The following is a 26,494-nucleotide window of genomic DNA, read 5'->3' as shown; positions in this document are numbered from 1 at the left end:
TTATACATCAAACTTGCCAGTATATTAACTAGAGGCTAACTAACTACTTAACGTTTATTGACTTGATTATTCCCATCATTCTTAGCTTAGCTAAATGGCATAGTCGTTGTGCGTTCTCAATGGACATTCGGGTGCTTTCGTAAATTCACTCTGGCTATCTACTCTGATTTCAGAGCACTCGTCTGAGAGTACCAGAGCGCAGAATAATTAATTTACGAGCACTCAACACCCGTTGAATATGGCTGGTGTCAGTAAACTTCGGCAAAAAAATTGTAATTAAATTGTTGCCAGCAGCACAGTTACAGTCATCAACGCTCTGGATAACATGAAAACTGCTTAACCAGCTATGCTAGGGCGAGTAACATGATCAGAGTGTTCTCATTGTGTCCCTTCTGATTCCTGCTTACAAGCAAAAATTAAAGCAGGAAGCACCAGTGACTCGGTCTATAAAAAAAGTGGTCAGATGAAACAGATGCTAAACCACAGGACTGTTTTGCTAGCACAGACTGGAATATGTTCCGGGATTCTTCTGATGGCATTGAGGAGTACACCACATCTGTCATTGGCTTCATCAATAAGTGCATCGATGACGTCGTCCCACAGTGACTGTACGTACATACCCATACCAGAAGCCATTGATTACAGGCAACATTCACACTGAGCTAAAGTGCAGAGCTGCCGACGAACCATCAACCAGGATAAGTGTCTATACAGGACTAAGATCGAATCGTACTACACTGGCTCCGACGCTTGTTGGATGTGGCAGGGCTTGAAAACTATTACAGACTACAAAGGGAAGCACAGCCGAGAGCTGCCCAGTGACACGAGCCTACCAGACAAGCTAAATAACTTATATGCTCGCTTTGAGGCAAGTAACACTGAAACATGCATGAGAGCATCAGCTGTTCTGGACAACTGTGTGATCACGCTCTCTGCAGTCGATGTGAGTAAGACCTTTAAACAGGTCAACATTCACAAGGCCGCAGGGCGACGGATTACCAGGACGTGAACTCCGAGCATGCGCTGACCAACTGGCAAGTGTCTTCACTGACATTTTCAACCTCTCCCTGTCTGGAGTCCGTAATACCAACATGTTTTATGCAGACCACCATAGTGCCTGTGCCCAAGAACACTAAGGTAACCTGCCTAAATGACTACCGACCCATATCACTCACATCTGTAACCATGAAGTGCTTTGAAAGGCTGGTCATGGCTCACAACACCATTATCCCAGAAACCCTAGACCCACTCCAATTTGCATACCGCCCCAACAGATCCGCAGAAGATGCAATCTCTATCGCACTCCACACTGCCCTTTCCCACCTGGACAAAAGGAACACTTGAGTGAGAATGCTATTCAGACTACAGCTCAGCGTTCAACACCATAGTTCCCTCAAAGCTCATCACTAAGCTAAGGACCCTGGGACTAAACACCCCCCTCTGCAACTGGATCCTGGACTTCCTGACGGGCCGCCCCCAGGTGGTAAGGGTAGGTAACAACACATCCACTACGCTGACCCTTAACTTCTTATGGCTGCAGGGGCAGTATTGAGTAGCTTGGATGAAAGGTGCCCAGAGTAAACGGCCTGCTCCTCAGTCCCAGTTAGTAATATATGCATATTATTATTAGTATTGGATAGAAAACACTCTGAAGTTTCTAAAACTGTTTGAATTATGTATGTGAGTATAACAGAACTCATATGGCAGGCAAAAGCCTGAGAAAAAATCCAAACAGGAAGTGGAAATTCTGAGGCTGATTGATGTTAAACTCATCGCCTATTCAATTCCCTGTAATATATGGATCTGTTTGCACTTCCTACGCCTTCCACTAGATGTCAACAGTCGGTAGAACGTTGAATGAAGTTTATACTGTGTTGTGGGGCCAGATGAGAGGGGAATGAGTCAGTGGTCTGGCAGATTGCCAGTTCCTGGTCACGCGCATTCCTCATGATATGCTCCGGTTGGCACGTTATTGGATATATAAGATGACAACATCCTGAAGATTGATTATCTACTTAGTTTGACCAGTTTATTCGACTTGTAATAACTTTTTGAAGTTTTCGTCCGGCGTTTGCCTGCATCTGCGTGAGCGTTTGGACACATGTACTACACATGCAAGCAAAAGTAGCTACTTGGACATAAGTAATGGACATTATCAAACCAATCAACGATTTAATGTGGAACTAGGATTCCTGGGAGTGCATTCTGATAAATATCATCAAAGGGAATATTTATCATGAAATTTCTGTTGACTCCAACACGGCGGCTAATTTGGCTATTGTTCTGAGCTCCGTCTCAGATTATTGCATGGTTTGCTTTTTCCGAAAAAAATGTGAAATCTGACACAGCGGTTGCATTAAGGAGAGGTATATCTATAATTCCATGTGTATAACTTGTATTATCATCTACATTTATGATGAGTATTTCTGTTGAAACGATGTGGCTATGCAAAATCACTTGATGTTTTTGTAACTAGTGAAACTAACGCGCCAATGTAAACTCAGATTTTTTTATATAAATATGAACTTTATCAAACAAAACATACATTATTGTGTAACATGAAGTCCTATGAGTGTCATCTGATGAAGATCATCAAAGGTTAGTGATTCATTTTATCTCTATTCCTGCTTTTTGTGACTATCTTTCGCTGGAAAAATGGCTGTGCTTATTGTGGTTTGGTGTGACCTAACATAATCGTTTGTAGTGCTTTTGCTGAAAAGCATATTTGAAATTGGACACTTTGATGGGATTAACAACAAGATTACCTTTAAAATGGTATAAGACACATACATGTTTGAGGAATTTTAATTATGAGATTTCCGTTGTTTGAATTTGGCACCCCGCACTTTCACTGGCTGTTGTCATATCGATCCCGTTACCGGGATTGCAGCCATAAGAAGGGGGCCCCTTCAGGTGCATGCTCAGTCCCTTCCTGTACTCCATGTTCACTCTGCACAGCCAGGCACGACTCCAACACCATCATTAAGTTTGCTGATGACAACAGTGGCCTGATCACTGACAATAATGAGATCGCCTATAGGGAGGTCAGAGACCTGACCGTGTGGTGCATGGACAACAACCTCTCCCTCAACGTGATCAAGACAAAGGAGATGATTGCGGACTACAGGAAAAGGAGAACCGAGCACGCCCCCCCATTCCCACCAACAGGGCTGCAGTGGGGCAGGTTGAGAGCTTCAAGTTCCTTGGTTTCCACATCACAGACAAACTAACATGGTGTAAGCGCACCAAGACAGACGTGAAGATGGCACGACAAAACGTACACCCCCTCAGGAGATTGAAAAGATATGGTATGGGCCCTCAGATCCTCAAAAAGGTTTTCCAGCTGCACCATCGAGAGGATCCTGACGGGTTGCATCACTGCCTGGTATGGCAATGGCTCGCCTTCCGACCGCAAGGCACTACAGAGGGTAGTACGTACGGCCCAGTACATCACTGGGGCCGAGCTTCCTGCCATCCAGGACCTCTATACCAAGCGGTGTCAGAGGAAGGCCATAAAAATTGTCAGTTGCCATACTAGGCATTGATGCAACTCGTCACAATGGTGTTGGAGTCCGCTGTTTCAGCCTATGTAAGTGTCCATTGTATTTCTTTGCAGCGCATACATCATTTCAGATTATCGAAATTGATGAAATCTCAAATCTAGTACAAAGACATTTTAGAAGCATTGCCTCTATAGCTAATACCGGACACACACTCATTCTTCATCACGCAGTCTTCTAAACTCCCAACTCCATTTAATGCCAAGATTATTATATACATTTTTGATTATACTTTTGTAATGCTTTTTGTGACATGGATCATAATTACAGTTACAGTCTACCACAGGGGTGTCAAACTCATTTTCACCGAGGGCCACATCAGCATAATGGCTGTCCTCAAAGGGCCAGATGTAACTTATAAATGTAATCGAATGTAATGTAAAATAAATGTAACTCCTCCTTAATGTTAAATAACTCATTATTTATTATAACTTATTCAAGTGACAATTACAGTTGCATAGAAAATATATGTTTGCTTGTAGCTCTAACATAAATCCTTTTAAATTTTGTCAGCTTATGAAAACCCACATAACTCCATTAATGAAGGATCAAACTGTCCAAGTGAATAAAGAAAAATAACATAAAACTTAGCTGCAAAGAACATGTATGACACATGTAGCATTTTACAAAAAAAGGCTGCACACAGCCGTGCACCCAACTGATGGTTTGATGACAATTTGTCTGCATACACACATAAACCTGCAAACATTAAATAATTACTACAGCAGCTACACATAAATAATATGTAATCAACTAAAAATACCAAAATAAAGGTTGACTCAGTTCACAACTATATTGGTCAAGTTTTTCGGTTAGTCTTTGATGAGGAGATGCTGCCTGTCCTTGAACACACCAAGTGGATTCTCTCTCTACTATCGATTGATCATGTTCTGAAAATGATAAACACAAAACAAAATGCAAGCACAATCATTAAATTGCACACAGTTTAACTGTTCTTCTTCTTGGTTGAATTACATTTTATTATATTTTAATTAAGTTTAAAAAAAAATGCTTGCCTGTGTGTTTTCTGACCAGATGTCTGACACCGTTTTCCCGTTACCAGTGTGTCAATGTCTGGTTTTAGGTCCTGTGCTGAGGCAATGCGTAGAACAGCATGGAGGTTGTCATCCGTGAGGCGTGATCTGTGCTTGTTTTTGTTCAGATTCATTATGGAAAAAAACTGTTCGCACAGATAGGTGCTCCCAAACATGGACAGAACACGGGCAGCATGAAGTCGAAGCTGTGGCATCAAACCAGGAGGCAGCAGACGGTAAAAGTCCTGGATTGTAGCATCCTGAAACTTTGCTCTCAGGCCACTGTCGCTTTGAAGCTCAATTAGCTCCATCTGAAGGTGTTGGGGTGCAGTGCAGACATCGGTGGTGAAAGGATTGGCAAAGATGTCAAAGCCAGACTGTTGTGCTCTGAAGTCAGAGAAGCGCCGATCAAACTCAGTCTTTAACCAGCTCAGTTTGGTAGCCAACTGAGCACATGAAAAAGTCTCGGGAAATGAGGCTGACATGCTCTGACAAACAGGAAAGTGAACAAGATTGTCCTGTTTCACTTGCCACATCCATAAGTCCAATTTACGCTGGAAAGCCGTGATCGTGTCGGACATCTGCGTGATGACTTGTTTGCGTCCCTGCAGCTTCTGATTCAGCTGGGCGAGATGGTCGGTTATGTCACACAACACAGCAAAGTCACACATCCACTTTGGATCTGATAGTTCAGACATGAGTTTTCCTTTACTCTGCATAAAAAGAGCAATGTCTTTCCTGAGCTCGAAAAATCGCTTGAGGACTTTGCTCCTACTCAGCCACCGCACTTCTGTATGGTACAGCACATCCCCGTGTTCCGAGCCCATCTCCAGCAAAAACTGCTGGAACTGACGGTGATTCAGGCCACGCGCCCGAATGAAGTTCACTGTTTTCATGACTGTGGTCACAATGTCCTCCATCCCCAGCACCTTCCCACACAAAGCTTCTTGATGGATAATGCAATGATACGTTATCAAAGGCGTGTGACAGTTCATTTTTTGCATTTTCCCCTTCATTAGTCCAACCAAGCCCACTTTTCCTCCACACATTGCCGGTGCACCGTCTGTAGTTAATCCTACCAAGTTTTCCCACTGCAATGCATTTTTACTTACGGACTTCTCTACCGCATCAAAAATGTTCTGTCCCGTCGTGGTCCCATGCATTGCAGCCACATCCAACAGCTCCTCAGTGATAGAGAGGTCCGACTTTACGCCTCTAATAAAAATTGATAACTGCGCTGTGTCCGTGTTATCTGTGCTTTCATCAACAGCTAATGAAAAAGCTGTGTAGCTGCGTGTCTCCTCGGCCAGCTGTGTTGTAAGATTTTCTGCTAGTTCCTTCACTCGGTCGACGATGGTGTTTCTTGATAAACTGACATTTTTAAAAGTCTGTAACTGGTCGGGACACACCTGCTCACAGACCTTCAGCATGCACTGCTTCAAAAACGCTCCCTCTGAAAAAGACTTGGAAGCGTGGGCGATTTCTTCAGCCACAATGAAGCTAGCTTTCACCGCGGCCTCGTTTTTGGCTGTGGATTTCATGAACAAACTCTGCTGCGACCGCAGTTTGCCTTTTAATTCTTGGGCAATTTGTTGCTTTTCTTGAAGGCTAGCTTTAGCGTACTTAGCTCCGTGTTTGGTGTCAAAATGTCGACGCAGATTGTACTCTTTGACAACCGACACCGCCTCGTAACACAAAAGACATACCGGTCTTTCTCCTTGAAGCGCAAACAAGTATTCGCCTTCCCATCTTTCTTGAAACAGTCTTCCGTCTGCATCAACTTTTCTCTTTCTGGACATTTTGGGATCATTATTTATATCTCAATTCCACTCGTTGGCATGGACACTGCCGTGGCTAGCGTAGTCGAAAGGCATTGTGGGAATGTAGTTTTTGGTCAAAGCACGCTCTTAATTTATTTTTTGGTATTTATTTTTAGACACTCAAAACTTTTAAGCTCTCGCGGGCCACATAAAATGACCTGGCGGGCCACATCTGGCCCGCGGGCCTTGAGTTTGACACATGTGGTCTACCAGGTTGCGTGATCCCCGTAATGTTACATGGAAAATACAACTAATGGGACGCAGAATTAAATGTATATCACACTCGCGACCAGTTATTTTTCGTATTTGCATTTAATTTCTTTCACTAGCAAATGCAAGTGAACTGTTGGCACTTTAGAGCCCACTGAATGTCCATCTTATGCTCGCTAACGTTAGCTTAAAACAATTAGTGTTTACCTTTCCACAACAACACAGAGTCGAAAAGGGATTTGTCCATGTGTTAACGTACAGCTGACAGTCAGCAAACTCAGCATCACAACAAACAAGAGGGGTTGACACTGGGTAGCTACGTCAAATAGTAATGTATTAATCTCTATGAAATCTTGACACAAACTCCGTAAATGTCTGTGTGTTGCAGCTCAAGAATCAGGATGTTAGATTTACTCAGTGGATGTATTTTTTATAAAAAAGTGTTTAAAAAATAAAAAGAATCAGGCCCTATTAATTTCTGCATACTTTTAACTCTGATCTCGTACCTGCGTACATAGACAGAGAATTGCGTAGTTGGTACACAAAATGCATGCATGTTGGCAGGTCTGCTGTATTGAAACTTTGCCTGTTTGATGGTTCGTCGGAGGGCATAGCGGGATTTCTTATAAGCTTCTGGGTTGGAGTCCCGCTCCTTCAAAGCATCAGCACTACCTTTTAGCTCAGTGCGAATGTTGCCTGTAATCCATGGCTTCTGTTTGGGGTATGTACGTACAGTCACTGTGGGGACGACGTCCTCGATGCACTTATTGATAAAGCCAGTGACTGATGTGGTGTACTCCTCAATGCCATTGGAAAAATACCGGAACATATTCCAGTTTGTGCTAGCAAAACAGTCCTGTAGTTAAGCATCTGCTTCATCTGACCACTTTTTTTACAGACACTGGCGCTTCCTATGGGGATGCTTTTCCCACAGCAAGGACTGAGAGACTGGTAAGGATAGAGGGAACAATGAATGGAACCAAATGCAGGCAAATCCTCGATGAGAACCTGCTTCAGAATGCAAACAACCTTAGACTGGGGCAAAGAGTGAAGTTCCAACAGGACAATGACCCCAAGCTTACAGCCAACACAACGCTGGAATGGCTTCAGAACTAGAATTTATAAGTCCTTGAGTGGCCTGAGCCAAAACCCAGACTTGAATCCCATTGAAAGTTTGAACATTTCTAAAAACATGTTTTCACTTTGACAATATGGGGTAGTGTGTAGATGGTTAAGAAACACATATATTTAAACAATTTTGAATTCAGGCTGTAACAAAATGTGGAATAAGTCAAGGGGTATTAATCATTCCTGAAGGCACTGTATGCCCATCTTTAGTCCACAAATAGAGAATAAGGCAATTGGCAAAACAGAAATCAAAAACTGCTGACAAATGTGATTAACGTATATCAAAACATGGATAACATCTCGATTTCTTTGCAGAATAGAATAGATATGAACCATCCTAAACCACTGATTACAATCGGTATGCAACCATATTGCTTTGACATAACTTGTACTGTTTGCCACACATTTCAGCACAGCAAATTAATTTCAAGCGTTGCAATACAACAAAATATGATGTAAGCGTACAGTTGTAGCTAGCCATTATAATCTGTCCAATGATGGAGTAGAAACAAGCCAAGGCATGTTAGCTACTCTGCATCAACAGAAAAAGTCGCGAGCTCGCTTCGGGAGCTTTGGTTTAGCTGTAGCATCAAGCTACTGTATAGCCTAGCTAGCTAGCCGACCAAAATGTCTCATTTCGACTTACCACTAACAATCCGCAAGTGTTTCAGACGTGTCAGAACATCTTTTTTTGGATCCAACACTTTCTGTGTAGATTTTTTGACGTCCCCATGAGGCTTTTTGGAAAACATTCCGAAAGCAGAAGACGAAAGAATTTGTAGGGAGCAAGCCCCTTCTAATCTTCTTCAAACGATAGCTAACCACAAGTAAGCTGTGGGACCGTTGTCATTTGATGTAACGTTACTGCGACCTAACAGTCTTATGGACGATAAAATGTATATAAATAGATAAAATTAGTTGAGAGGTGTGCATTTTCCAGGAAAAAAAGCGTATGTAAAATGTTGCTACACTCTCCGTAACCCAACCAACACACCTCTCCGCAAAATCTCAAAACATGGCGGAGTTTGAGATATGAAAAACAAGGTAATGGAAATCAGAGCAATTCAACTACGTAATAGAGTAGCGAAATAATGTAGTGGCTGGTTTGATTCATTAAAACACTGTACATGACATTCAGAACATAATAAATGGCATAATGTTGCCCAAGCAAGAAAGCAATCTTTAATTGTAATTTCAAAGACCACTCAATGAAAACGCTAAAGTTTCATATTATATGGAAAAGTGAATCGATGGCTTTTTCTTCAAGTGTTTATCATGCTGATCTGTCAGACTTCTGTCTGTGTTCTGTCAAACAAGAGGCAGAGAGATCTATGTCTCAGAGAGAGATCTATTATATATTTCACTTGCTTTGGCAATGTTAACATATGTTTCCCATGCCAATAAAGCCCTTGAATTTAATTGAATTCAGAGAGAGAGTTGTTGATGTTGTTTTTATATTTGTATGTGTATCACTCCGCTTTGACAACATTGACCTTGTCATTCGTGCCATTAAAGCATATTGAATTTGAGAGAGAAAGAGTGACCAAAGCAGTGCCAAAAGCTTGACAGTGGAGGCAACAGTAATTAGGACGTGGGAGAGTGGATAGAAGAGGGTCCCTGACTCCCTTTATCCAAATGCACTGATTTGATTGGAACTGGACAGGTAACAGCACATTACTGAAGCCATGCAACTCATTGTTTTCCCCTGTTCTATGATCTGAAAGCTAATTTAGCAAAGTGAAAGTAGTGTAACTAGATATGTACTTACATCAGGTTTCGCGTAGGCTTGAATTATCAGCATATTAATTGAAAATTCGAGACAATTTTCTCATCTAAACTTTTCTTGATTTGATTTGTATGGTCTAACGAGGTGCGCTGCTTTGTCAAACCCTGCGGAGTGTAGTTAGATTCCTCCCTTTTTGTTCAATTACTTAATGGTGAAGTCGTTGTAAAGAAACTACAATTCCCCAGCATCGCAATATACGTCGATTACATTAGGGGGAAATCGTTTTAAAGAAACTACAATTCCCTAGCATCAAAATCTACGTCAACCACAGCGACCGTAAAAATGTACGAAAACAAGAAAATAGGTTGTTGATCTTAATTTGGGGTTAGGCATAAGGCTAGCATTGAGGTTGGGGTTAGGGTTTAAGAAGATCAATTGTAGAAATAGGCGGGCTATAGACATAATTATAACGTTGTGGCTGTGAGAATTAGTCAGTGACGACCCCCAGTGTGGACCACATTTATTGTTTGTTTTTAGCTTGGAAGCTTGCTGGCTAAGTTTAGTTAGCGTTCCTGTCAAAACTTACCTATATTATTCAATCAGACATAAAACTATATTATTTCTTATTTATCTTTATTTATGCTACACATTTGATTGTTTTAATTTTTTTACCACATCAATGTCACCCGATGAACATCTGTGTGATTTTCGAAAGCTAGCTAGTGTTAATTATCTTATTAACGTTAGCTAACGTACATTTTTGGTGATTCTGTTTTGTCGGTTTTATTCTCTAGCTAACGTTACCTAGTTAACCGTTTTTACAATGATTTGTAACTACCCATCTTTTGTTGGAAGTAACACGTTTGAAGAAAATTACTATACTACCAGTTAAAAGGTAACGTAAGTTCAAGCTTTGAATTAGCTAACGTTAACCATTAGGTCCACATTTTATCTGGCATTGATACAACCATTCTGATAAAAATCCACGCAAGGAAGTCAACATGCCGGTACATTCTCAAGAAAAGAAAGAGAGTAACCGGCACGAGGAGATGGAAGTCGATTATCCTGAACAAGAGGGGAGTTCAGACAAGGATGACACTGAGCTCGTCCGTGTCAGATGATGGGGATAGTGTAAGAAATTGTATTAGATATTGGTAACTTGTTTTAACAACTTCTCAACATTACCTATAAGTTGACACAACATACACACCCCCTCTTTCTCTTGGACATATGCTGGACACATAGGACATATACACGGCACCCACAATTCCCCTCCCCCATGACAATCACACAGACACACCCAACCCATGGTTGGACCTCAGGACAAAGAACTCTCAGGAACCAATGGAACGTGGACACCAGGCCTGATCAGGACTACCCAAGACCCAGATCGACCAACCGGAAGGCCGGACTCGCAGATCTACCTACTTTGCTTGTTGACTATATAGTACTGAACATTTCTGGAAACTGTCTCTTTCCCGGACGATTCACTAGGAGTCAGACTGAAAGAGCCTTGCTGCAAGATTTTACTAAGATATCTTTACATGTAATTAAACGGCCTTATTATAAAATATCCACCTCGTCCTATTGTCTCCTCTTGTTCTCCTGTCAACAGTAAACGTTTTACTAACAATAGCTCGGGTAAGAATTGTTTTACCAACCTAGTTTGTAAGCTACAAGTGATTTGCATAGCTACAGATGTTCTAAATGCAGCTAATGTGTTTCATTGGTATATTGGACATCATGCATGCATAGTAGAGATGGACGATGAGGACTGTGAAAGGAGAAGGATAGAGTACCTTGGTGAAATGACAAATCTGGAGAAACAATTTGGAGACCTGAAAGACCATTAAGTCACTGATTGGCATTGAACTTAGAAATATTATTCTAAATTCCATCAGTGTGTCTAAGGTTAACCAATTGCAACCGATGTTGTTTCTGTTCAGGTTGTACAAGGAGAGGTTGAGTCAGGTGGATGCGAAACTCCAGGAGTTGATTGTAGGCAAGGCTTCGGAGTACCTGGACCCCTGGAAAATCTGCAGGAGAACATGCAGATCAGAACAAAGGTTGGTAAGTCTGTCGCAAGCTAATCTTTGGATCATGTTATTTATGTAGCCTTAAACTGATTTCACAAATTGCTGTGGCATTGAACACCAGAGAAATAAAGGTTTCCTAGTTGTCATCCAAAAGTTGATGAAGCAAATTGCATAAACAGTATACTGACATGTCTCACTGTAAAATTATTTTCCTTCCCAGGGATCTACTGGGGGCTCTGTGTAGAGTCTGTAAAAAACAAGTACGACTGTGAAATCCAAGCTGTTTTCCAGCACTGGGAGGTGAGCATTGCTGCTGGGAAGTCCACATTTCATAGATCTACCCATGTCCCAGGGATGCAAGCTGGTTACCTTTTGCCGAAATTTGCCGTTTTGGACCCAAAATAGGTGAACTATGTGATTTGTGTAGATCCAAGGAGAAAAGTTTGGGAAGAGGGTGCTTTGGATCACCACTGGCTGTAGTAAGCGAACGAGTGATGCGTGTGTGGAGCAATACTGGCTGTATCCAAGGCTCATCCAATCGTTCACATAACAACAGAATGCAGCGCAGTACGCGACTGAAGGAAGAAGAGACAACCAAATTGCTTACAGCATCAGCGCGCACACTGGAAAGACAGTGGAGAGTGGAAAGGCAGCTTGCCAGTTACAGCAGCGCATCCCCTGAACAATAATGTAGAGGTAATGTTAGGTGAGAAGCCTGACCACGGAGGTAAGAAGGTGATGAAGCGTACTTCATAAGCTGTAACTGAAAAACAACTGGCATTTGGAACATTTGAAGTGAGGAAGAAAGTGTGGTGGAACAAGTATTGTTAGTGTAACGGATGTGAAATGGCTAGCGGGTACGCGCTAATAGCGTTTCAATCGGTTACGTCACTTGCTCTGAAACCTAGAAGTAGTGTTTCCCCTTGCTCTGCAAGGGCCGCGGCTTTTGTGGAGCGATGGGTAACGACGCTTCGTGGGCGACTGTTGTTGATGTGTGCAGAGGGTCCCTGGTTCGCGCCCGTGTCAGGGCGAGGGGACGGTCTAAAGTTATACTGTTACATTGGTGCCGTGACCCGGATGACTGGTTGCTGCGGAAAAGGAGGAGGTCGAAAGGGGGGTGAGTGTAACGGATGTGAAATGGCTAGCTAGTTAGCGGGTACGCGCTAATAGCGTTTCAATCAGTTACGTCACTTGCTCTGAAACCTAGAATTAGTGTTTCCCCTTGCTCTGCAAGGGCCGCAGCTTTTGTGGAGCGATGGGTAATGATGCTTCGTGGGCGACTGTTGTTGATGTGTGCAGAGGGTCCCTGGTTCGCGCCCGTGTCGGGGCGAGGGGACGGTCTAAAGTTATACTGTTACATTAGCGTTGTTAAGAATCTTGCTAACTTAGCTGGATCGAGTTCTCCGTTAGCCAGCCAGAGAAATGTTGAACAACATTAGCCAACTTATCTGATCAAATTATTGAGTTTTGAAAATTCACTGGCTAATAAAGTCAGACAGCTAACGTTAGTGACCTAACCAATTCGCTATAGTATTAACTGGTATATGACTCCTTGCCGTTCCTAAAGTTATAACGCGTTAGTTGCTTACTGGACCCTGGCAATCTGTGTGAAATGTTAACTAGCTAACGAACTAACCACTATCTGTTAACTAATGTTTCCCGTCTACAGTATGTGGTTCATTTTCAGAATGAGAGAATTCGGTGAAAATGAGGCGTTGCTTGTTTAACAAGTGGATTCGGGGATCAAGTGTATTGTAGCTGGAGCTGGGCCTGGCTTAAGCTGGATGCCACTATAGAGTTGAAAGGACACCACACACTTTACCTCTATCACTTTTTCAATACAGTGGATAAAAAGGGGTATGCTGGGTGTACTCTCCGCGTGAAATAGATCAATTATGCCAACAAATGGTATCATGCTCTGCTGGCACATTGTAGAACAGATGTCCACAGGCAGAAAGTGTAAATGTAATAATGTGCAGTGTAGCCCAAAGATATTGCTTTTGTTATGTTGAATTTGACAGTTACACTTGTGTGTGAGTGAGGGGGGATTATAAAATGTTTTACTCCGTGAACGTTATTTTTGCACACATGTAGCCTTGTGCACTTGATCGACGTCTACTATAGTGCCATTATAATAGAGAAAAAATATAATGCCTGTTTGTGTCATTCTATTTCTAGTGTTAGTGCAATGACTGAAAGTGTATGGTATGTACTAGCATGCTAGCAGGTACTATAGACTTCCAGTCACTAGTTAGCAATTACGCTAACGCTAGTTAACAACTTCCTTCAGACTGCACGCTGAGACATAAAAATGGTATCCACGTATCCAAATCCCTTTAATCTTCTCCCCCCTCTGCCCACAGTGTCATAATAACCACGACGAGGTGTGGTTTAAACGACTTGACAGCAGCAAATCTACACTGTTCATATCTCTGCTCCAGAAAGGAAAATGCACCATCAAACACTCCTAATTCCACAGGTCAACTTGCACCACTCCTAGTCCCTCTCCAAAGTTTAGAGGAGCTCTTCAAAGACCCCCACGGTGTCATCTTTTGCCCAGTTTTGTATTTTCTATAGTACAAGGAAGTCTGAATGGAGTGTTATCTATACTTAAAAGACAATTTATATGAAATACTCTCTTTTATGGGGGGGGGGGTTAATTTGATGAGATGGGTTCGGGTCCTCTGAACTGTATCATGTCACGTGTGTCTGTAGGTGTAAATATAACTAGAGTGAGCTCCAAAAGTATTGGGACGGTGATACATTTGTTGTTGTTTTGACTCTGTATTCCATCACTTTGGATTTAACATTATACAATGAGTTGCTGGCTGTCAGATTTAATTTGATGGTATGTTCATCCATATCAGGTGAACAGTCTAGAAATTACAGCACTTTTTGTACATAGTCCCCCCATTTCTTTTTTGTTTTTATTTTTTTTATTTCACCTTTATTTAACCAGGTAGGCAAGTTGAGAACAAGTTCTCATTTACAATTGCGACCTGGCCAAATAAAGCAAAGCAGTTCGACACATACAACAACACAGAGTTACACATGGAGTAAAACAAACACAGTCAATAATACAGTAGTAAAATAAGTCTATATACAATGTGAGCAAATTACGTGAGAAGGGAGGTAAAGGTATTCGGACAAATTCACTTGTGTATTAAAGTAGTCAAAATGTTTGTATTTGGTCCCATATTCCTAGCATGCAATGATTACATCAAGCTTGGAACTTTACAAACTTGTTGGATGCATTTGCTGTTTGTTTTGGTTATGTTTCAGATAATTTTGTGCCCAACAGAAATCAATGGTAAATCATGTATTGTGTCATTTTGGAGTCACTTTTATTGTAAATAATAATTGAATGTTTATAAACACTTCTACATTAATGTTGACTCTACTATGATTACGGATAGTCGTGAATGATGAGAATGTTAGATTAAAAAATATACATGCTAACCTCTCACCATTAGAATAACTGGAGGTTAGCATTTCTTTGGGGGGGGTTATGATATTTCTCACCATTATTCACAATTCATTCAGGACTATCCGTAACTAAATTAAAGTTGAAAGTCTGTACTTTAAACTCATAGTCATTGTATAATTTAAAATCCAAAGTGCTGGAGTACAGAGCCAAAACAACAACAGAAATGGTCACTGGTCCAATACTTTCGGAGCTCACTGTATGTTCCAATAGCATCTTTAGTGGGCAAGATAAAAACAGATATGGAGAAAATGAATTTCCAGACTCTGATTTTCTACAGGTTTGCCTTAACAGTAGCTCAAAGCCATAGGATAAATGCACAATATAAATGGACCAACACTGTTAGATCTATAGAAAGTTACAGTACATCAGCCTCCAATCTACTGTAACCTTGCCAAATATCCATTATTCTCTCTTGCCATACCTGTCTCTGCCAGTTCTACTTCTTGTATTGTTTAATCACCTATTATTATATTACTAGTAGAGTACCAGAAATGACTGTCTATATCTTTAAGTTGGCTAAATGATGTACACCTTCCAATGTAGTATTCATTTGTTTCTTGCCGTCTATCTTAATGACACTCATACTGCACTTCCAGATGCTGTGTGTTGCTGAGAGCAGAACCAATATGCGTCTTAAAGATGTAGTCCGGGATCTTATGTGGATGACTTAATACACAATGGTGCACAATTTTCAGGGACCTGTTTGGTTCATGAGAACTACTTTTAAAACTACTGGCTCAAATTATACAAAAGCTCTGGAGCATCATTTTAATGTACAAAATAAAGTGGGACTGCATGTTTTAACCTTTATATGGAGCAGGTTTTACTAAAGATATGCCTCTAAACCATAGAGAGCTGGAGTAGTAGCTGGAGTAGTTTGGAGATTCCAATAGATACAAATTCTAGCAATATCATCACCATCTACCACAGCCAGTTTCTTCTACCTAAACAGCCAAGTTTTATTATTCATATGACTTGGGTTAGAAAGCTTTTTTACTTGCCCAAGCTCTACTGCCAAGAATAAGCTCAATATTTTAAATGTGTATTGTAGGGCACTAATGTGAATGGTGTGAAAATAATGAACTGTTTTGTTCTTAAAACTGACTTGGAAGGGATATGTTTGAAAGCAAGATTTCAGCATGTCTGTTCTTGTCCTAAACCCTTTTGGGATAAAGTATCAATATGAATGTGTGGTATTAAAGTATTTGTATTTCATCATGACTGCCTGGTTGTACATTGTAAACATTAGAACCGTTGGCTAAACAAAACAAACATGGTGATATAATACATAGCTATGAATATGTCCTTACATGCGTTTTTGAAAATGGTAATAAAACCTGAATAAAAACATTGACAGTTCAACATCTGACAGATGTGAGAGTGACAGCTACCGGGGGTGTCGCTGTTTCCATTCCAACCCGTACCGCAGCTGATGATTCGTGGCTGTCGTGTTTTGGTCTCTGCTAACGCCGGAGTCTGAAGATGACAGCGAGAAAGTCTGGATCACGACTCGAGACCGAGATAGAACGATGCCGTTCGGAAGGGCAATGGGACAAGATACCAGAGCTTGTACGGCAGCTGTCTGCCAAACTAATATCAAACGGTAAGAAATATGTCTACGATTCGTGATTTACTTTTGCTCTGCGGTTCATTCAGCGATTTGGGGCCTGGACAGGGAGCAGAATCCAAGGGCTTTCTTAACCACGTCAACGTGAATGCAATTTCCATTGCGAGTCGGTTCCAGCTAGCCAGCCATTTCTAGGTCATCTGTAAAAACGAAATAATTATCTTGAAAAACCGTAATGGTTTATAACTATTTAGCGAAAACGTCAAAGCTCATTTGAGTGTGCATGCGCGCTCACTTCCTATTTCTTGTTTTGACAGTTTTCTGTAATTTAAGCCAGGGCTAGCCAGCATAGCTACCACCGTGTGCCTAGCTAAACTTGTCTTGGGCAGAGAGTATTCCTGGCGCTATGCATACTGGTTGAACGTTCTCATCCAGGAAAATTTTCTAAAATATTTTACTGAGCTAACTAGCAGTCTTACCAGTTGCATAAGGTAGACTCCATAAACATAGTTTAAGAATCTAACGTTACTTGTACTCCTGGCTCCATATCAATGACATCATCATAACATCGGGCGACTAACTACTTAATGAAATCAACAAAAAACTAAATTGAAATCTTTGAGCAATGAGTATCCCTCAAGGAGGTGAGAAATATTTGCGGTCTTGGCAGATTTGGGTTCCGTTGGTGTTTGTTGGTCTTCACTAGTTACCACAGACACAAAGTCATGAACCTGCCTATTTCTAAAATGTATCTTCTTAAAATCTAATTTGAAACCTAACCTTAACTACACTGCTAACCTTATGCATAACCCTAACCCTAAATGAAGACTAAAAACACATTTCTGTTTTCATAAATTTTACGATATAGACAATTGTACTTTGTGGCTGTGGTAACCAGTGGAAAACCTGTAAGCAGGAAGTCACTGAGATGGCATGATGATGTCATATTGCTGACTTCACCTTGAAATATCTTATTTTGGAATTAATGTATGTTTGTTGATGTAAACTGACAGGCATACCTATGTCAGTCAGACCAGAGGGTCACACTCTCCTGTCATGCATAATGGGCCAGTTAAACTCGTAACAAACTGGATTAGCCTACAAGTCACCTTAAAATCATAAAAAGCGTGGCATTTAGGGGTTGAATAACACTAATCCTACTAATCTTGTACAAATCTAAGCCTATAATCTTCTTCTAGTCTAACAAACATTGCACCACACCAGGCTTCTCAATGTGTAGTGAGTTGTCTTTTTGCATCAAGGAGAATGAGAGAGTTAGCCTGCCCAGTTCCAACCAGCAGTTTTGGTCCTCCCTATTTAGAGCTCGCCAACTTGTAGTCCTAATAACCGGAAATTAGTTACTTCTGGTTCGTTCAGCCATTCCTATGGAAAAAGAACAGGGTTTTAGGATCAACGGAAAAAATAAGGTCTGAGGTTAACACAGGCTTAGGAGATATTATACGTTTTGTTCTTTGCTATGGTATCAGTCAGTTAACATGATATTCATGAATAATGAAGCCTTTATGTGCTTAGTTTTTTAAAATTTGATTACATACAGTAAATGCTTCATAATTCACAAAAAAGTGAGGCTTGCAGATGAAAATGATCTCGTAGAACAAAACGTGTAAGATCTCCTAAACCTGGGTTCAACACAGACCTTATTTTCGGCATTTATCCCAAAACCGTACAAAAACTCCATTAATTTCCCCAATGGCTTTGTCCAACGAATCATGGCGAAGTTAGTGCCTAAAAAAAGACGCCATTACTATTGCTCTCTCTTCGCTCTTATCCCTGAGACATTCCACCTCAAAAAGGACAAGCGAGAGGATTTCGACACCCACCATCTCAGATTGTTCTGAAGTTGTTTCTGTAGTTAGAAACAGATAAGATTAGCATTCCTGAAACATATTATTTTGTATTATTAATTTGATCTCTAAGAAATGAAACTAATTGATTGCCCCCAAATTGGCCATTTTAATATTTAGGATTCATATAATCTTCAATAAGTATAGTACCTAACATCCGACAATTCCTCCTAATAATGAGGTAGCCTAGTGGTTAGAGCGTTGGGCCAGTAACCGAAAGGTTGCTTGATTGAATCCCCGAGCTGACAAGGTAAAAATCTGTCGCTCTGCCCCTGAGCAATGCGGTTAACCCACTGTTCCCCTGGCGCCGATTTAAATTTAAGGCAGCCCCACACACCTCTCTGATTCAGAGGGGTTGGGTTAAATGCGGAAGACACATTTCAATTGAAGGCATTCAGTTGTACAACTGACTAGGTACCCCCCTTTCCCTTTAAGACATGAGGAATCCTATAAAACTATCAGAAGCCACCCACTGACCCCCCCCCACGCCAATCCTATCCCAAGAACCTATATACAGTTTCAGTTTTCTATGTCTGACAAGTAGTATGGAGATGCTGCTTGTAGTATTGCTTCTTCATTTTTTTGTAATTTATTCCCTGTGAATCTAGGGATGGGTTTTTCCCTTGTTCAGAGAAATTAGCCACTATTTACCATAGTGTGAAAGTACTGCGTTATGCCCACTAGATGCCCCTGTTGATGCAACTGCCACCACATCCATTTTACTGGTCTCTTGTGTTTATTAAATGGATCACAACATTTCCTTTGCAACTTTGGGTAGAAAACCAATAGCTTTTGCTCATGATGAAAATAAATTGTATGGTCATCCTCACAATTCAAGCCAGTCCGCCCTGAAAGCAATTCCGTTTGTCCTTCTCTTAGACTTAATTTGTGTCCAGGAAACGACCCCTCTGTGTGGTTTATTCCGTTAAAAAAAAGGTCTGGATAAGTTAGACCATTCCTTGCATACAAGCAAACCATTAGGCTATAGCAGTTCTAATGGTTTCAATGTTATGGTCTCTAATGGTCTTCAAATAGTGAAAGTCCCAAACACACACTCTATTGCAGGGATCATCAACTAGTTTCAGCTGCTGGACAATTATATATTTTTTTGGAGCAGATGGTTAAGGGGCCAGAACATAGACTCAGACTGCAAATTGAACGCAAGAAGACAAAACAGAATATTTGATTGCTTATGTTTGTATAAAGTCACATACAGTATATCTCTGTATTATGCGTGGCAATGCTTTGGAACAGAGTTCCTAAATTTAAAACCACTTGGAGCTAATTTGCTGGTGTTTTTACAACAACAAAACAATTGAAATAAGGGTATTGGGCGGGGTTTAATGGTAAATGTCATTCATCACACTCCATATAGAGATGTTTTCTTATTGAGAATCATGCTACTGCCATGCAATGGTTTTTAATTGTATTATTTTATTAGGGTTGTCACAACATTTTAGTCACTATCCCTTAGGTGGCTTTTGACCATTTTACTCAATGATAAGAATAAGTTTGGTCCAAATTAGATGTTGGGTACTGTATTTGTTGAATATTGTGTGAAGCTATAAATTAAAAGGGACAGGTTGGGTGAAATCAATTAGCTTGATTTCTCAGAGATCAAATTAGATTTCAGAACAATCTGAGATGGTGAGTGTCACGGCTTGCCCCCCCTATCAACTTTCTGAATACTGATGCTGTAGTATTGTACAGATTGTTAGAGAACCTGCATGTTAGTCAGGGTTGACTGATCTGTCTTTACTGTGATATATTATTGGAACATGATGTGTGTTGTCATGCCACCTATGACTCTGGTAGTTAGCCTAGTTGGTAAAAAATCAGTGCCTTGTTCTAGGTCATATTCATTAGTGAACATCATAGAATTTTTTTTTCAAACTTTATGCACTGGAAAACAAAAACACGTATGTTATTGGACAAGGTCGGGTAGTCCTTCCCGGTTTCAGTCAATTTCCTTACATTTGGTGCCTATTGAATACAAGACCCTGTTGAACTGGGAGGGTAGTCTAATGTACCATGTCATGAAGCATACTGGAGGTGTAGTCTAAACTGTGTGTTTCAGATGACCTGGGGGAGCTGCTGCTGGGGGAGGCCAAGCTCCAGCAGTACATCAAGGAGAACCCCATCAAGCAGGGGGCCAGCCCCAGGGGCCCAAGACCCAGGCTAGTGGAGGTCCACAAGCACCTGACCGCTGCCCTGGACCGAGGGAACCTCAAGGTAGCTGATGTAACACAGTAGACTTCACCTATGACCATTATATTAGTATACATCATCTGTCTACTTTTCAGTCTAGTTCCGTCTTGTAATAGTGTTATAACATTCTAGTTCCGTCTTGTAACAGTGTTATAACAGTCTAGTTCAGTCTTGTAACAGTGTTAACAGTGTAGTGCAGTCTTTAATGCTGAGCGATTAGTGCTTTTTGAGGTCTGTTTCGGTTCGATTATTAAAAAGTAATCACGGTTTTCCATTTTGGTTTCGATTATTTGGATTGAATGCTTTAACAACACAGAATAAAACAATTATTAAAAGCCCTATGATGGTAGTGACTGCCCATTACTGCTTATCACTTATTAACCATCATTTATTTGCATTACTTGAATAAGATATTTTATTTGATAACTTTATTATTTAATTCCAAGTCATTGTCTAATCTCTATAGAGTTCCTGTCTATGCTGCCTGACAAAATCAATCTTTTAGTAATTTTTCGAAGTAAATAAGGCATACATTTATGACTGCTGAATACCAACTATCAATCACTCAGATCATGTATTTTCAGGTAGAGATACCTCGCGAAGCAACAGCTGCTCTATATCCACGATTGTGCATTCTTCTCCCCGTCTCCGTGTCTGCCCCACACGTACCTAACTTAGCAGGTGTAAAACAAACAGACCAGACAAGGGGATGCATAATGGATTGTCATTGTAGTTAATTACCAGGTTTTATTCACTAAATTACCTATAATATTGGCCTGTTGGAAACTATAACTCCCTACTTCATCTCACATCTCACAGTTCAAGCTGGATCTGAATTATCTCTAGAGAAACTGTGCAATGTGCGCGTTGAGCTCACAGAAAACAAACGCCCAAAATGGAATTGATGTCAGTCAATTAGTTGTTTAGAAAACGAAAAATAACTGAAATTCCAGTTAATTGCTCAGAACTGCCAGACTTATAACAGTATTCTAATACTACAAACGATAACACTGGTTTAATCAGTATCTGGCTTTACACTCACTGCCTTCCCAAACTGAGAGAATCCCCTTTGAATTATATAACCTCATAACGCTGCATCACTCCCTCGTGCAGCTTCTATGCCCTCTTTTTCTCTGAAGCGTGTACATTTAGCTACACATCTTTGTGTTCAGGAGAAAACAACACTATCTGTCTCTTTCCTTTCGTGCCTAGCCGGACTACATGCAAGAGGCCAGCATGTTAATGGCCAAGCTGTCCTACGTGGAGGGAGACTACAGTGAAGCCATCAACCAGTATGGCAAAGTGACCCTGGATGAGCTGGCGCTGGTGGGAGCCCCTGTCTACCGTCTCTCCATGATCGCCGAGGCATACGCTACCAAAGGTAAGAGCCTTGGGTACCAATTGTAGTACGCCTTCACATTACACCAGTCCGCGTTTTTCCTGGCTAAAAGAGGCATAGGTGGTGGGCGTGATAAAACCTCTGGGTGGCCCACCACAAAATACCCTGTGCATGAATAACCCTGCAAGTATTTCCCAAATCAAAATCTAGAGACATATTTCTGTTTCAAGGGGACAGAGGTATGGTTAGGGTGGTTCCCGTTAATACATGGAGTAGCCAGCCAAATAAGAAAACGAGCCAGCCAGGGAGTTCCGGGCTGGGGGGGTCCGTTTTTTGTTGTTGTTGCAGAATGTGCTCTATTTTGATGGCTGCTGGTACATTCTAATGCCTTGATTCCATCCGAAATACACAGGTGAATTACTGAATACTTTAACGACTTTACTTCACAGATTGGTAAAATTGGTTGTGGTATTGAGTAGAAAGGCTTTACAATAACAATTACTGAAAATGTATGAATTCAGTGTGTTAGTTTTGGATATCGTTTAGACCTATATGATCAGGACTATTTTCTAAGTAAAATAACCTTTTTTAACATTCAATCTGTCTTATCTTGAGATTAAAGTAATTTTTACAGCGTTACTACAAGATATGAATTGCCACTGATGTTTGTTCTTCAAATTATGTATTTTATTGTCTCTGCTGCTGTGGACACAGGAAAACCAATGTAATTTGGTTGAACTATCCCTTAGAATTTGGCCTGTCAATCAATCACTGTGGGTGGGACTTTGGCGGAAGGAAGTCAGTAGATTAGTAATCTATTTATAAATAGTAGTGTTATCTTTCAAGTTCATTTATTGTGGCAAAGACCTAAGAAAAAAAGGTAAGTAAACATGGATTCCCTGTTGAGAAACAATATAGAATTGCAGTAATTTAGTTACCTCTGCCAGATTGTGCACCCCCAAGTCTAGTTAAATAAATAAAAAATATATAAAAGTCAGGTACCCAAGAATAAACCTACAGGTATGATTTGAAGAATGAAGCAGGTGTTAAACATGGGCTTTACTACTCAGAAAGCAGCAGTTGACTACTCCATTGTCAACACTTTCATCAAATCAGAAGCCTATATCAACATCTAAAATACCATATAAGTTTCATGCCATTAGCTTTTAGAACCTTCAATCTGTTTTCTTGTATCATATTTTGGACCAGAATGAGGCTCTCTCTCCACTACCTATTGTTCCTACAGTGAGGATTAAACATCTTCATCTAATGTTTTCATTATTTATCTCCAGATAGTCACCAAAAAGCAGTAATAGCCTACCGGTATTCAAATTAGTGTGCCAAATGAATGGCTCTCTCACCGATGCAATTTGGTTCCGTTCACCTAAAAGTGCTGATCAAAAAGAGCCGAACAACCCATCACTAGTCTACACTGACGAGTCACTTTAGCGGACACTGGCAAGTCTCGACATGGTCTTTGAATCCTAGGAAAATACAAACAAGATCTTTAGTTTACTTGTCCCGACACGATACAACAGACATATACCTACGTTGTATGATTTATGAATAGCAAAGGGATCTAGGAGATGGACTTTATTCAGTTCGTCCCCTCTTATAAACTAGTCAACAAAAGCAACAGTAAATAGCCTATGCACCCCGAATCCGTGGTTGGCTGTAGGCCTATGAAACACGCAAAAGAAAATAAATGAATGTGCCACAAAACAATAATGAAGTGGATTTCCACTCATTGCTAGTTGCGTGTAAATTCACTCACCAGGAGTCAATAAAGCATCATGCGCTCCCTCTGTGAAAATAAAATTGACTGTAGCCAACCACAGTGCACAAAAATAACACCGGTACTGAGAGGCAGGACCAACAACAGACTGACAAACCAGCAGTGTTTCTCTGTCATCGCTTGCTTTGTGACTGACAGGCGCCTATCCTATCAATATACTGTATAACTAGAAGATGCATATTGTTCATTCTAGTGGGAGAAGGCTATACAGACTTTTCTGACTAGCAAATGTAAACTGTTTTTAAATGAAAAGTGGAAAAAGTAGCCGGCTGACAATTAGTCTATCAGCTGTTTAGCCGACCTCCAGCGCTTCTGGAAAACACTGCATAGCCTGAGTTTCTATTCAACCGCCAAGCCTCAGCTCCATCTCAACTCTGCTTCAGTGCTTTACTCTACTTTACACATTCCATTCCTGTCATTTTGGTGACTAGCTCGATAGGAAGTGTCATCAGTCAATTCCCAAGGACGTTGAGCCTAATCCGAAACCAAACCTGAGGCTACGGCCGAGGACAGGAACAAGTACAAGATGTCCCGCTATGAACTCCGCGGAGTCATCAAATGAGTAAAAGGACAAGGCTTCCAACACCCGCAGCATGTGGCAGAGCTACAGTCCGTTACAGATTACAAAGGAAGACCCAGCTGTGATCTGCCCAACGATGCCTCTCTCCAAGACAAACTCAATGCATTTTTTTTTGCACGCTTCGACAATAGCAACATCGTGTCGGGTGTGAGGGCTGCCACTGACCCCTTAGGATTGGGTAATCTTGTGCTCCGAGGCTGACGTAAGGTCTTTAATCAGTTTAACATCTACAAGGCTGCGGGGCTCGGCGGTTTTCCGGGGAGCGTTCTCAGAGCATGTGCGAACAGCTGGCAGGCATATTCACTGTCATTTTCAACCTCTCCTTGTCCCAGTCTGTAATCCCCACATGTTTTAAAATGATCACCATCATTCCTGTTCCCAAGTACTCTAAAGCTTCATGCCACAATGACTACCGCCTTGTAGCACTCAATCTGTAATCATGAAGTGCTTTGAGAGGCTGGGTATGCCACACCTCAACTCCATCATCCCAGACCCACTCCCAATTTGCATACTGCCTCAACAGATCCATAGATGACGCAATCTCAATTGCACTCCACACTGCCCTCACCCACCTAGATAAGAGGAATTCCTATGAACAGCATTTTCACATTGACTACAGGTTAGCGTTCAACACCATTGTCCCCTCCAAGCCCGTCACCAAGCTTAGGGCCCTGGGATGGGACACCTCCGTCTGCAACTGGATCCTGGACTTCCTGATGGGCTGACCCCAGGTGATGAGGGTAGCTACATCACCTCAGCCATGCTGACCCTCAACACAGGGGCCCCACAGGGGTGTGTGCTTAGTCCCCTCCTGAAGTCCCTGTTCACCCACGACTGCGTTGCCACGCACAACTTCAACACACATCATCAAGTTTGCTGACGACACGTCGGTGGTAGGCCTAATCACCGGCGACGATGAGACAGCCTACAGGGAGGAGGTCAATGACCTGGCAGTGTGGTGCCGGAACAACAACCTCTCCCTCAACGTCAGTAAGACCAAGGAGCTTCTTGTTCCTTGGTGTCCAAATCACAAAGGACTTAAAATGGTACACACGCACACAGTCATGAAGAAGTCGCGACAGCGCCTCTTCTCTCTCAGGAGGTTGAAAAGGTTTGGCATGGGCCCTCAAACTCTCAAAAAGTTCTACAGCTGTACCATTGAGAGCATCTTGACTGGCTGCATCACTGCTTGGTATGGTAATGGCACCGCCCTCGATCGCATGGTGCTACAGAGGGGGATGTGGACAACCCAGTACATCACAGGGGCTGGGCTCCCTGCCATCCAGGACCTCTATATCAGGCGGTGTGAAAGGAAGGCCAGGAAAATCGTTAAAGATTCCAGCTGCCCAAGCCATAAACTGTTCTCTCTGCTTCCAGTGCATCAAGTCTGACACCAACAGGATTCTGAACAGCTTAAGACTGCTAAATAGATAACAAAATGGCTACATGGACTCTAAGAGTTGACCTTTGTATTTAATTAGATTTTTGCACTTTCTCTATGCACACTCGCATGGCCCAACACACTCGTGCGCACTGACACTTCAACACACACACACACAACAACACTCACTCCATAATTTGCTTACACACACATAATATGCACATACATTTATACTGACTCTACACACACGCACACCCACTCGCATACAATCGTCATATATGCTGTTGCTACTCTACATATTATACACTACATGACCAAAAGTATGTGGACACCTGCTCGTTGAACATCTCATTCCAAAATCATGGGTATTAATATGGAGTTGGTCACCCCTTTCCTGCTATAACAGCAACCATTCTTCTGGGAAGGCTTTCCACTAGATGTTGGAACATTGCTGCGGGGATGCTTCCTTTCAGCCACAAGAGCATTAGTGTGGTCGGGCACTGATGTTGGACAATTAGACCTGGCTCGCAGTCGGTGTTCCAATTCAACCCAAAGGTGTTCAATGGGGTTGAGGTCAGAGCTCTGTGCAAGCCAGTCAAGTTCTTCCACACCGATCTCGACAAACCATTTCTGTATGGACCTCACTTTGTGCACGGGGGCATTGTCATGCTGAAACAAGAAAGGACTGTCGCCAAACTGTTGCCACAAATTTGGAAGCACAGAATCGTCTAGAATGTCATTGTATGCTATAGCATTAA

At 41.5% G+C, this 26,494-nt stretch overlaps 3 protein-coding genes across 14 annotated transcripts in view; 1 reads left to right on the top strand and 2 right to left on the bottom strand.

Moving 5' to 3' along the window:
• Window positions 1–8,778, bottom strand: part of LOC129811867 (ral GTPase-activating protein subunit alpha-1-like) — an 80,745-nt gene extending 71,967 nt beyond the window's left edge. For all 10 annotated transcript variants that reach the window (XM_055863553.1, XM_055863556.1, XM_055863558.1 and 7 more), the window contains exon 1: window positions 8,399–8,778. In XM_055863553.1, coding sequence (XP_055719528.1) covers window positions 8,399–8,504 — 106 coding nt within the window. In that variant the 5' untranslated portion in view covers window positions 8,505–8,778. The remainder of the gene's footprint in view (window positions 1–8,398) is intronic.
• On the bottom strand, window positions 3,961–6,610 carry LOC129811868 (general transcription factor II-I repeat domain-containing protein 2B-like). Its single transcript, XM_055863564.1, has 2 exons — window positions 4,577–6,610; window positions 3,961–4,450 (listed from the first exon to the last, which is right to left on the bottom strand). Exons 1-2 carry the CDS (start codon window positions 6,391–6,393, stop codon window positions 4,444–4,446), a joined length of 1,824 nt encoding a protein of 607 aa, XP_055719539.1. The 5' UTR covers window positions 6,394–6,610; the 3' UTR covers window positions 3,961–4,443.
• Window positions 8,779–16,412: 7,634 nt separating the features above from the next.
• The window catches only part of ttc7b (tetratricopeptide repeat domain 7B), a 69,928-nt gene continuing 59,846 nt past the window's right edge, over window positions 16,413–26,494 (top strand). For 2 of the 3 annotated variants that reach the window (XM_055863551.1, XM_055863550.1), the window contains exons 1-3: window positions 16,414–16,604; window positions 20,511–20,665; window positions 21,854–22,022. In XM_055863551.1, coding sequence (XP_055719526.1) covers window positions 16,484–16,604; window positions 20,511–20,665; window positions 21,854–22,022 — 445 coding nt within the window. In that variant the 5' untranslated portion in view covers window positions 16,414–16,483. Of the gene's footprint in view, window positions 16,605–20,510; window positions 20,666–21,853; window positions 22,023–26,494 lie in introns of all 3 variants that reach the window. The other variant, XM_055863552.1, reaches the window with a different exon arrangement.

This window comes from Salvelinus fontinalis, chromosome 15 (assembly GCF_029448725.1).
Source record: "Salvelinus fontinalis isolate EN_2023a chromosome 15, ASM2944872v1, whole genome shotgun sequence".
NCBI classification, from domain to species: Eukaryota; Metazoa; Chordata; class Actinopteri; order Salmoniformes; family Salmonidae; genus Salvelinus; species Salvelinus fontinalis.
The sequence above is the reverse complement of the archived record's forward strand: the minus strand, read 5'-3'. Positions and strand labels throughout refer to the sequence as shown.

What these genes read in the sequence shown, in the direction of transcription:
- LOC129811868 (XM_055863564.1), bottom strand. Translation starts at nt 6,393, where the DNA reads ATGTCCAGAAAGAGAAAAGTTGATGCAGACGGAAGACTGTTTCAAGAA.